The sequence below is a fragment of the Chiloscyllium plagiosum genome, unplaced genomic scaffold, assembly GCF_037043375.1.
Source record: "Chiloscyllium plagiosum isolate Xiang-an unplaced genomic scaffold, Cpla_swu_hap1 HiC_scaffold_36, whole genome shotgun sequence".
In the NCBI taxonomy this organism is placed as follows: Eukaryota; Metazoa; Chordata; class Chondrichthyes; order Orectolobiformes; family Hemiscylliidae; genus Chiloscyllium; species Chiloscyllium plagiosum.
The window spans coordinates 1,254,888-1,267,719 of NW_028270174.1; the positions used below are offsets into that span (position 1 = coordinate 1,254,888).

The 12,832-nt window shown below is 43.1% G+C and overlaps 1 protein-coding gene across 2 annotated transcripts in view; it reads left to right on the forward strand.

Annotated features, from left to right (window-relative positions):
• Positions 1–213: 213 nt before the first annotated feature.
• gne (glucosamine (UDP-N-acetyl)-2-epimerase/N-acetylmannosamine kinase) overlaps positions 214–12,832 on the forward strand; it is an 81,054-nt gene continuing 68,435 nt past the window's right edge. Inside the window, exons 1-2 of one of the 2 annotated variants that reach the window (XM_087979844.1) lie at positions 214–247; positions 11,398–11,597. In XM_087979844.1, the coding sequence (XP_087835970.1) occupies positions 11,428–11,597 (170 nt within the window). In that variant the 5' untranslated portion in view covers positions 214–247; positions 11,398–11,427. Of the gene's footprint in view, positions 248–10,725; positions 10,901–11,397; positions 11,598–12,832 lie in introns of those variants that run through there. The other variant, XM_087979843.1, reaches the window with a different exon arrangement.

Genomic DNA, 12,832 nt, shown 5'->3' on the forward strand with positions numbered 1-12,832 from the left:
AAGGAAGGTCAGCGCCATTAGAGTCAGGCAGGAAAACAGGCTTCAGGCCGAGAGTAGGCCGCGGGCGCGGGCGCCATGGCAATGGCTCCACGTCACCGTGTCAGCGGGCGGAACCATCCGGGAGGAGGGGCGGCGGGGGGAAGGAAATGTGGGACGGACCCGGAGCGGAGCGGAGAGGAGAGGAGAGGAGAGAGGCCCGGGCGGAGGTGAGAGGCCCGGGCGGAGGTAAGGGGCCCGGCGGAGGGAGGTGGGTGCTCAATAACCCCGCGCCACACACGGTTTGGGGCCCGGGAGAGGAGAGGAGGGCCGAGCCGAGCCAACCCTGTCTGACGGTTATCGCTGCCGTAGAATTAACAAACAGAGAAATGGCAGGAGAAACTCAGCGGGTCTGATGGTATCTGTAGAGAGAAGGGAGAGCCCAGTAACCCTCCTGAAAAAAGATCACTGGATCGAAATGTTAACTCTCCTTTCTCTCTCCAGATACCATCAGACCCGCTGAGATTCTCCAGCGATTGCTGTTTTTGTCAGATTTCACGATCCAGAGTTCTTTGGGTTGTTATTCCAATCGATATAAGTTTGTGAATCTTCCTATAACGCCTTGCTTATCCTTAACTTTCATAAAAGCAAATTACTGCGGATGCTGGAATCCGAAACCAAAAGAGAAAATGCTGGAAAATCTCAGCAGGTCTGGCAGCATCTGTAAGGAGAGAAAAGAGCTGACGTTTTGAGTTTAACTGACCCTTTGTCAAAGCTTCTTAACTTCCAAACTCCTTATCGACCAAAAATCTGTCAAATACAACTTTGAGAATATTGTAAGCAATGGCCAGCCTCTACTACTGGCAGATGAGAATTCAAAGGCTAATGGCACTTTGAAAAAAGAAATTCATCCTCATCTGTGCCCTAAGTGGTGAATTCTACTTTTAAATTGTCCCCATGAACATCATCTGCTTGGTGAGTTTTCTCTGAACTTTGTTTCAAAAAGGCCATCTCTATTCTTTCGATCTCCAATTGGTAGAGGCCCTACCGACTTAACCTTTCCTCAGAAACAACCCCTTCATCCCAGGAATCAGTTTAGTGAACCATCTTTGAACTATTTCTGATGCAAGTATAACCCTTGTTAAACAAGGAAACAAAAACTGGCCACTGTTCTCTGGGTTTGATCTTACCATTTCCTTGTATAGTTGTAACAAGAACTCCTTTTTACTCCTTGCAACAAAGGTCAACATGTGCACTTAGTGTTTCAAATTACATGCTTCTCATGCACAGTCATTTAACCTTTTATTTCCCTTTGCAGATGTTTTTGTGTACCCCATTCCACCTTGCATCTCTCTGTCTGTTGTTGGACTTATTGTATACTGGCCAAAAATGTTCTCCTAAATGTACTTCAAAACTCCCACTCCCTTTATTCCTTTCATGTGGAAACTTTAAAAAGTAAAAAGGAAGGATAACTCAGGAGATATTAGAGATGTTAAAATCACGAGGGTAAGAAAGCTAGCGTAAGGGCACCTTACCTGAATACTCGTAGCATTCGTAATAAGGTTGATGAGTTGACAGCACAAATCATCGCAAATGAATATAATTTAGTAGTCATTACAGAGACAAGGTTACAAGATGGTCACAACAGTGGGCCAAATATCCAGGGGTATCAGACTATTCAGAAGGACAGACAGGAAAGTAAGGGAGGTGGTGTAGCTTTGATATTCAAGGATGACATCAGAGTGCTACTGAGAGATGATACAATGCTACAACATGGGGCAAAACCCCCTGCTAATTTAAAACTGCAACACAGAAATGATTTAACCTCTGCTGTAATCTGTTAAAATTTGAGAGGCCAAGAACTATCCCAAAAGTCACTGTATTTAAAGTATAAAAAAATGAAGAACTTTATTATTTAAGTCTAACGTAGAATATTAACTAACAACTATTTACAACTCCTTTCTCTAAACTAGCTTTTACTTTCCTTTCTACAGTATTGATCTGATAAAACTCCCAATTAAGATTTACCAAAAACTACAAATTTCAAAACCAGCCAGCTCTCAAATCTTCTCTTTGTAACTTCCTCTATCTTTTCTTCTTAGGGATTTCTGTATCACAGGTCTTTGATAGATAAAGGTACCTTTCAGGGAGTTATTCTCTAGGCAGTCTGTATGTTGGTGACTTGGCAGTTCTCCTCCAACTGTTCAATTATTTTTTAGTTCCCTACCCCAAAGCATCAGATTGTTTCATTAGTTTTAATATTGTCAAAATACCAAATTCAAACTTGATTGGAGTGTACAAAATCCCATGCAAGGACTGCACAAAACACTATATAGGACAAACGGGAAGACAGCTAACGATCCGCATCCACGAACATCAACTAGCCACGAAACAACACGACCAGCTATCCCTAGTAGCCACACACGCAGACGACAAGCAACATGAATTTGACTGGGACAACACTACCATTATAGGGCAAGCCAAACAAAGAACAGCCAGGGAATTCCTAGAAGCATGGCACTCATCCACAAACTCCATCCACAAACACATATACCTGGACCCAATATACCGGCCACTACAGCGGACAGCTGAAACTGACAACCGGAAGCGGCAGGGACAGGCCACTATAAATGCCGGAGGAAACACCACAGAAGCGCTTCACAGGAGGCTCCCAAGCACTGAGGATGTCACCTAGACAGGGGACGAAACGTTTGCAACAAAAACTTCCAGCTCGGCGAACAGAACCACAGCAATGAGCACCCGAGCTACAAATCTTCTCACAAACTTTGAATTGGAGCCTAGTCTTTTGGGACATAATTTAAACTGATTGGCCAAATTTGAATTTGTTTTTGTCTCATAGCAACTCTGGTATTGCTAGCTGCTGTTACATTGTAAATTTTCCAGCACTCTGTGTGCTTGCTAAGTCCTTCAACACTCGTAAAAGTACAGTACCTCTTACACCTTCATAACAACAGGCTGTATGGAGAATAAGGTTGAGTCCATTTGGGTGGAAATTAAAAATTCTAAGAAGAAAAGGTAACTGATAGGCATAGTCGATAGTCCACCAAATAATAACATCACATTGGGGCAGGCAATAAGCAAAGAAATAACTAATGCCTGTAAAAATGGTACGGCAGTTATCATGGGAGATTGAATTCTACATGTCGATTGTTTAAACCAGAACGGTCAGGGTAGCCTTGAGGAGAGGTTTGTTGAGTTTATCCATGACGGGTTTCTTGAACAGTTTGTAATGGAACCAAAGAGGAAGCAAGCTATCCTAGATCTGGTCCAGTGTAATGAGACAAGAATAATTAATGACCTCATAGTTGGGGATCCTCTTGGAAGGAGCAATCACAGTATGGTTGAATTTAAAATACAGATGGAGAGTGTGAAGGTAAAATCCAATATCAGGGTCCTGTGCTTAAACAAAGGAGATACAGTAGAATAAGTGAGGACTTGGCCAAAGTAGTCTGGAAACAAAGTTTCATGATGGGACAGTTAGCAAGCAGTGGAGGACTTTAAAGTCAATTTTTCAAAGTGATCAGCAAAAGTATATCGTTCGTATGTGGCGCTTAGGCAGTTGGCACCAGATTCCCATTTCCTGGCTTGTCTGAGTGTCTCTCGCCCATAGGTGTTCAAAGTTTGTGAGAAGATTTGTAGCTCGGACTAGCCACATCGCCATACATCAAGAACGTTTCTGAACTGACAGCCAGACTACTACTACTACCATTAAGACTCATAACAGCACACAAACCAACAGCCACTCTCAGACAACAGCTCACCAGGACAAAGGGCCCGATATCCAGCATGAGCAAAACCATGTAGTGTACAAAATCCCATGCAAGGACTGCACAAAACACTACATAGGACAAACAGGAAGACAGCTAACGATCTGCATCCATGAACACCAACTAGCCACGAAACGACATGACCAGCTATCCTTAGTAGCCACACACACACATGACAAGCAACATGAATTCGACTGGGACAACACTACTATTATAGGACAAGCCAAACAGAGAACAGCCAAGGAATTCCTAGAGGCATGGCACTCAATCCACTGATTCAATCAATAAGCACATCGACCTGGACCCAATATACCAGCCACTGCAGCGGACAGCTAGAACTGACAACCGGAAGTGGCAGGTGCAAATCACTATAAATGCCAGAGGAAACATCACAGAAGCGCTTCACAGGAGGCTCCCAAGCACTGAGGATGTCACCTGCAACACAAATTCCCAGCTCAGCGACCTCCAAACAGACCCCAGCACCAAGGATATATTTCCCTCCCCTCCCCTATCAGCTTTCCGTAGAGACCACTCCCTCCGCGACTCCCTTGTCAGATCCACACCCCCCACCGACCCAACCTCCACTCCCGGCACCTTCCCTTGCAACCGCAGGAGGTGCAACACTTGCGCCCACACCTCCCCCCTCACTTCTCTCCAAGGCCCCAAAGGAAACTTCCATATCCGCCACAGATTCACCTGCACCTCCACCCACATCATCTACTGCATCCGCTGCAGCCGGTGTGGCCTCCTCTATATTGGGGAGACAGGCCGTCTACTTGCGGAGCGATTCAGAGAGCACCTCTGGGCCACCCGGACGAACCAACCCAACCACCCTGTAGCACAGCATTTCAACTCCCCCTCCCACTCCACCGAGGATATGCAGGTCATTGGACTCATCCACCGCCAAACCACAACAACGCGACGGTCGGAGGAGGAGCGTCTTATCTTCCGACTGGGAACCCTCCAACCGCAGGGGATGAACTTGGACTTCACCAGTTTCTTCATCCCCCCTCCCCCCACCTTGTCTCAGCCGAATCCCTCCAGCCCGGCACCGCCTTCCTGACCTGCAGTCGTCTTCTTGACCTCTCCGCCTCCATCCTACTCCGACCTATCACCCTCACCTTGACCTCTTTCCACCTATCACATTTCCAACGCCCCTCCTCCATGTCCCTCCTCCCTACCTTTTATCTTCTCCTGCTGAACACTCTCTGCTCATTCCTGAAGAAGGGCCTGAAGAAGGGCCTGTGCCCGAAACGTCGAATCTCCTGTTCCCTGGATGCTGCCTGACCTGCTGTGCTGTTCCAGCAATAAAGTTTCAACTTTGATCTCCAGCATCTGCAGACCTCACTTTCTCCTCCAGCTCAGCGAACAGAACCACAACAATGATGTTGTCATCCTCTACTTTGGTGTCTTTGATGCTAAGGAATTCCTGGGTGGAGTGCATGGAGTGGCTTGCGTCTTCTGTAAGGTGTTTAAGTTTGCGTTGCAGTTCCTTTGCTAGTCTGTATGTCAGTGTGCCGGGAAGTGAGACTATGGGTCTGAGGAGGCTCCTTGTTTATGTACCTTTGATAATCTGTAGAAACAAGGTATGTTGGATCCTTCAGGTTTCATTCTTTGGAGGTCTGTCTTGTTAATTTCACTGACGTGTAAAGTTTCCTCAGGGATGTGGAATTTGATTTTCTAGTTGTGGAGTCGGGTCCATCGCCACCTGTTGGTAGGTGTCTGTATCTGCGAGTAGTGTGTTTGCTTTTTCAATGTATTGTGTTCTTTTCAGGATGACCGTCATATGTCCTTTGTCTGCTGGTAGGATAACAATATTTCTGTGTTTTCTCAGTACTTTTAGGGCTTTCCTTTTCAGTGTGTTGAGGGTGGTCCCTTTTCTTTCTGCTTAGTGCTGGTGCTACAGTCTGTTTGATGGCCGACTGGATTTCTTCCACAAGTCCGTTGTCTTTCAGGGTGAATTTCAGTGCTGCTCGGAAGTCCTTTTTGTCTGCATCCCTGTGGTTGAAGTTCATCCCTCATACTAGGACGGCTTTTTCTATGTCTGAGAGAGGTCGGTCCGTCAGGTTCTTTATCTGAGTCTCTAAATTGTCCGTGTTATTGCTGTGCGTAAGCTTAGCCAGTTTTTCTTGTAGGGCTGGTCTTTTCTTTGAGAAGAAAGTGAGGACTGCAGATGCTGGAGATCAGAGCTGAAAATGTGTTGCTGGAAAAGCGCAGCAGGTCAGGCAGCATTCCAAGGAACAGGAGAATTGACATTTCGGGCATAAGGTCTTTTCTTTGTCTTGTTCTACTGTTGTTTCGTGTTGATGGGCTCATTCTTGCATACTTGTCCATTCATGGTCAGTCGCGTTAGTGTACAGAGTTTTTTCTCATAATTTCTCGTTCGTATTTGTGGAGTCTGTTGTAGGCATCATTTATCATTTCTCGTAGCATCCTGTGGTCGTTCTGTTCTGCTGTTCTTCTAGCTTATGGGTGGTTTGTATTTGACACATCGTGATAATACCTGTTTCCTGAGGCATTCGTGTAGGAAGTACAGTTGTTGGCAGGTGGTGCTCAGTTGGATGGTGTTGGTTTCTCATCTTTGGGTTAATTTGAACATATTGCGGCCATAGGTGTTTGCAATTTTGGAGAAGACTTGTAACTCAGATTGTGGATCAGGTTGTAAGTTTGAGCTGGTAGATTAGTTCTCAGACATTTCATCACCATGCTGGGTAACATCATCAGAGAACCTCCGATGAAGCACTGGTATTCTGTCCAACTTGCTGTTTATTTGTGTTGGTCAGTTGTGGTGGGTGTTATCACTTCCGGTTCTTTTTCTAAGAGGGTGGTAAGTGGGGTCCAAATTGATATGTTTATTAATGGAGTTCCAGTTTGAATGCCAGGCCTCTCGGAATTCCTGTGCGTGTCTTTGTTTAAGCTGTCCCAGTCGATCTGGTGTCTCTCTTCATCTGTATGTATAAATACTAGTGATAGTTGGTCATGTCTTTTGGTGGCTAATTGGTGCTCATATATCCTGGTGGCTACTTTCCCGCCCGTCTGTCCAATGTAATGTTGTCATGTTTGCTATTTTCCAAATTTCTAGGCACTTTGGAAGGTCGCAAGCAATATACCTATTATCTCTGCAGGAATGTAATATATGAAGGTATAGAATATAGCTTTCTTAGGAAACATCTCCTTAATTACATGCTGCTGCTTATTTACCATTTTGTCACATCTATTTTCTGGTCTCCTTTAGCCAACTCTGTCTTCATACCCTGGTGATTGCTTTTATTAAGTTTAAGATCCTAGTATCTCACAGTCAAATAAAATGTAGAATTCTATGATATTCTGGTCATGCTTTCCGAGATGATTTTTGCTATGAGATCATTAACTGTATCCTACTGTGTATTCCTATCTTGTTATAATGATATGGTAGAGTCAGAGCAAATGGAGAGAAACTCCTCTGTTCCAGTTGGTGGTAGAATGATCAAAACCCAGAGGCACAGATTTAAACTAATTGGCAAAAGCAGCATTAGTAACGTATAGAAAAAATATTTTTGCACAGGGGGTACTTAGGTTTGGGACTTCACTGCCAGACAGTGTAGTGGAAGCAGGTTCAATTTGGCTTTTCGTAGGAATTAGATTACTATCCGAAACAGGTGAAAGTGCAAGGCTGTGCTGTACAACTCTGTGACTATGTGGAGAAGGCAGGGGAATGGCTCTGGGTGATTTATTCTTCAGAGACGCAGCCAGTCAGATAGCCTTTTGTGCTGTAGGACTTCAATGGTTCTATAAAATAGATTGTTTTCTGTTGGTTCCAGAACATATTGTTCGAAGAAACTGTCCTGATTCCTGAAGATACTTTATGAACTCATCCCCAAGGCGAACTTTGCTCATTTGATCTGTCCAATCTGTGAAGATTAAAATGCATCCATCATTATTGCATTTTCTGTCTTGCAAATCCCACTATTTCTTCACTTGTACTCTGTCCTATATTTTAATGTTAAAAATCACACAACACCAGGTTATAGTCCAACAGGTTTACTTGGAAGCACACTAGCTTTCGGAGCGACGCTCCTTCATCACGTGATTGTGGAGGGCTCGATCGTAACACAGAATTTATAGCAAAAATTTGCAGTGTGATGTAACTGAAATTATACATTGAAGAATTGATTGTCTGTTAAGCCTTTTATCTGTTAGAATACAGTGATAGTTTCACTTCTTTCATGTGTAAATCACAAAACCCTTTTTTTTAAAGTTGCATTCTAGGGTTAGCTGTTAACAATGGTGATAGCTGGACAATATGTTGAAGGTGTTAGCCCCCTGTGTTCTCTGTCTATGACCTGATGTTTAGATTGATTCTAAACTAAAAAGTGAGCTAATTGAGTTTTACATAAATTCATGCAGTTTTTGAGCAAAGTGCAATGTAACTCTGCAAGTACAAATTCACCCCACAAAATATATGTGTGCATGTGGGTCTTCGTGTGTGTGTGTGTAGTGCAATGGTGATCACCCGTAATGTGCTACACTTCTCCAGCTTCCACCCAAAACATATTAAAACAGCCATTCCCTATGGACAAGCCCTAGGCATACACCGGATCTTCTCAGATGAGGAGGAACGTGACGGACACCTGGAAGTACTCAAGGATGCCCTCACAAGAACGGGGTACGATGCTCAACTCATCGACCGCCAGTTCCAACGTGCCACAGCAAGGAACCGTAATGACCTCCTCAGGAGACAGACACATGCTGCAACTGACAGGGTACCCTTCGTTGTTCAGTACTTCCCAGGGGCTGAAAAAATACGCCATGTTCTTCGTGACCTGCAACACATTATCAATGAGGATGAGCACCTCACCAAGACCTTCCCCACACCTCCACTATTTGCCTTTAAACAACCAACAAACCTCAAACAGATCATTGTTCGTAGCAAACTGCCCGGCTCTCAGGACAACTCCATACAACCCTGTCACGGTGGACGCTGCAAGACATGTCAGATTGTGGACATAGATACCACTATTACACGTGGGAACACCTCCCACCTTGTATATGGCAGGTAGTCGTGTAACTCAGTCAATGTTGTCTATCTTATACGTTGCAGGCAAGGATGCCCTGAGGCATGGTACATTGGGGAAACCGAGCAAAGGCTACGACAATGGATGAATGGGCACCGCACAACAATCAACAGACAGGAGGGTTCCCTCCCAGTTGGGGAACACTTCAGTGGTCCAGGACATTCAGCCTCGGACCTTCGGGTGACCATCCTCCAAGGTGGACTTCGAGACAGGCAGCAGAGAAAAGTGGCTGAGCAGAGGCTGATAGCTTAGTTCGGTACCCATAGGGAGGGCCTCAACCGGGATCTTGGGTTCATGTCACATTACAGGTGATCACCATTGCACTACACACACGCACACACAGATATTCCTACACATGCACACACTCACATACACACAGACACAGGTACACACAGACGTGCACACAGACATCCACACACACCCTTATAGACAAACATACTCCCACATGCACCCCCTCACAGACGTAAGACACTCTGCACTCACTATACACACACACACAACCCCACCCCAGACAGGCACACACACAGACAAACAAAGACCTACATGCGCACATACATTTTGTGGGGTGAATTTGTACTTGCAGAGTTACATTGCACTTTGCTCAAAAACTGCATGAATTTATGTAAAACTCTGTTATCTCACTTTTTAGATTAGAATCAATCTAAAAATCAGGTCATAGAGAACACAGGGGGCTAACACCTTCAACATATTGTCTAGCTATCACCATTGTTAACAGCTAACCCAAGAATGCAACTTTTAAAAAAAGGGTTTTGTGATTTACACATGAAAGAAGAGAAACTATCACTGTATTGTAACAGATGAAAGGCTTAACAGACAATCAATTCTTCAATGTATAATTTCAGTTACATCACACTGCAAATTTTTGCTATAAATTCTGTGTTACGATCGAGCCCTCCACTATCACCTGATGAAGGAACGTCGCTCCGAAAGCTAGTGTGCTTCCAAGTAAACCTGTTGGACTATAACCTGGTGTTGTGTGATTTTTAACTTTGTACACCCCAGTCCAACACCAGTATCTCCAAATCATGACTACATTTTAACAGTGGCTATGGCTTTTGTAAACTAATCCCATGTTTTTGAAAGCCTCTATTGAGTTTGCCTCCACCCACCCTCGGGCAGCATAGTCCAAGTCATATTGGATACATTCCCTGGGGCAGCATCTCTCAGTTCTTCCCTTAGCCACTTCATTGTTGAAAATATTTTTCACTGAGATACCTCTAGTTTATTTGCTGATCAATGTCCTCTGGTTTCCAATGAAGCAGCTCATCCTGAAACTGTTCTTGTAAATCTCTTCTTGATCCTTTCTGATAGTTTTGTGTTCTTCCTTAAAGGTCATGCTTACAAAGACATTCAGTGTGAGGCTGACTCATGTTTTTTATTGATTTATAGTAATTTTTTTTAACTTTCATACCTTCTTCCTGTACTTTTATAGCTCAGGATCCCTTTTTAACCACTTTCTCAAACTGCTCAGCTGCCTGCAATGAATTGTGTAATGTTTTCCTGTGGCATACCAGGTGGATGTAGGTCAGGGCACAAACACCCTGGGTTTGAAAGGGTAGGTGGGCACATTCCCTAAACTGGGATGTGGGTATACAGTTCCTGAGCTGGAATTAAGGAGCGGGAGAGAAAAGGGTAGGGGTGGGCATGTGACCTCTCATGGGGCAGATAATTCGATGTTTGGGATGTGGTTGGAGGGAGCAGGCAGATATCCCGGGACAGTGGGGGGAGTGGAACGCACATTTCTAGGATTTATCAGGGTCGGGGAATGTATTTTCTGGCACAGAAAGAGTTAAGATGTACTTCCTTGGGCAGCAACTCGCAGTCCGTCACCTCCCTTCCTCCTTTACACCATCTACCCCATACCACTGAACCCTCTTGTGCTTGCCAGCTCTTTAAAAATTGTCTGCCTAATTGTTCAGGGAACCCAACAAGAGGCTTCAGAAGTAAAGCAAAGTATTACAAGATAAGAATGATTAAACTCCACCAGGAAGCAGTGAGGCATTCTACATGAACGATAGCAGGACCGTGTGCATCAATCTAGCAATTTTATTTTGGAGAGAGGTATGTATGTTTGTATATGTTGCAGAGGTTACTTTTCAGATTGATTCTGCTTGCTATTTAGCTGCAATAGATTAAAAGGGGATTACTGTGAGATCATCTTAATGTCAAAATACAAAGAGTTGCCACATTGAAACAGACATTTGTGAGTTGAACTTCTGGGCAGACAATTGCAGAGAGACTGCCTCACCCAAATTCCAGTTCTCCACCTTCCTAGATAAACATTGTACAATGAGTAACTTCCTGAAGCTCTCCGAATTCTCCCTAATTAATGCTAGTTTGGTTTAAGGGAAGTTTGGTTTTTAGAAATTTAACTTCGGTAGCACTCTTCATTCAGAATTCAGGTTTGTGTATTTACTATATTTGTATATGTTCATAAGCCATATAGTGCACAGAGGAATGTGGTAAATATATTCTAACTCTGCGTATTTGAATTTTCTTAATCATAAAACTGCATCATACTGCAGATTTACATAAGTTTCATTTCTATTTATTTTCAGGAATTTATCCACAAATATATTCAAAATTAGATGGCCATGGAGAAAAATAAGAACAGGAAAAAGCTGCGAATTTGTGTTGCCACATGCAACCGTGCAGATTATTCTAAGCTGGCTCCCATTATGTTTGGCATCAAGGGGCAACCTGAACTTTTTGATCTGAAAGTTGTTGTTTTAGGATCTCATTTAATTGATGATTATGGGTAAGTGTACTGAACGTTTTGTACATACAGAACTATTGTTTGCTATCAGGTGCTGTAGAGTTTTTATAGATCTCTAGCATACCGGAATAACACTTTAACCCCTCAGCATTGATTGAAGATGAGGCCAAGAGTCTTTCCCAATTGTGGTAGTCTCAGACTCCTTGCAAAAAACTAAAATTAATTAACAATGAATTGATAGTCTTGTTCAGGTAGAAGTTAGCTGATGGTTTAAGGAATTGAAACATTCACTTGTACGTGAGTGGTTAGTAATTGACTGAGGATTCGGTGAAGTGCCTCACTAGAAAGACATTTGTAGCTGTCACTTCCTGTGCTATGAATGGGAACATCAAAGGTAAGCAATGACTAATATTGAGCATTAACTTTAAATTTAAATTATTTAAAATGTTCGAATAGCTCCAATCTCAATTGCTTTCTGTGCTAAATATGTCTAGAATTTGATCTTGAATTTACTTTTCTTCCTTTGAAGACTGTACCCTACATTTGAAAATGTGTTGCTGGAAAAGCTTTTCCAGCAACACATTTTTCAGCTCTGATCTCCAGCCCTCACTTTCTCCTGTACCCTACATTTGTCATCTCCTCTTAAGTTATGCAATCAAAATAGTTCACTGCCTGTCATCCTGAGCTTGAGATTCTACTTTTAAACATAATTTGTATTTTTTATTTAAATAAGCGAACTGACAAATAGGTTCCTGCTTCTGTTCTTTCCCTTCTTGAACAGGGGTGTCATATTGGCACTTTTTAAAATTTTTGAAACTATCTTATATAAGCAATTCTACCCCTGCACTCTCTTCGTTTTTGTCAATTCTTCTGGAATGTCAAGTTCCCTTGAATATTGTGTTCCCAATCTTGGTTACTGTGTAATTATTTTGTTTCCACAATAGCTATCTGTTTTTCATTTATTTATTTCCACTTCTGATTTGGACTCATTTCCATTGGTACAAATGCTGTGTGCGTTCAGTTAAAGAACGCTTTTTACCATTATTACTTGCTCTGGTTCTGATTTCTGCTGCATTCTGCTGCTTACATTTTCTACTCCTTCTTGTTGCACTTCCAGTTAGCATTCACCTCTTCACTACCCTGCTATCTTGTATCTTTCACTTTGATTTTTTAAACCTTCCTTCCAATTGAAGACCATCCCACTCACTCAGTATAAAGCCCATATTTACAAACCCTGTTGCATGATTCACTGGGACTTTGGTCCTAGCATGATTCAG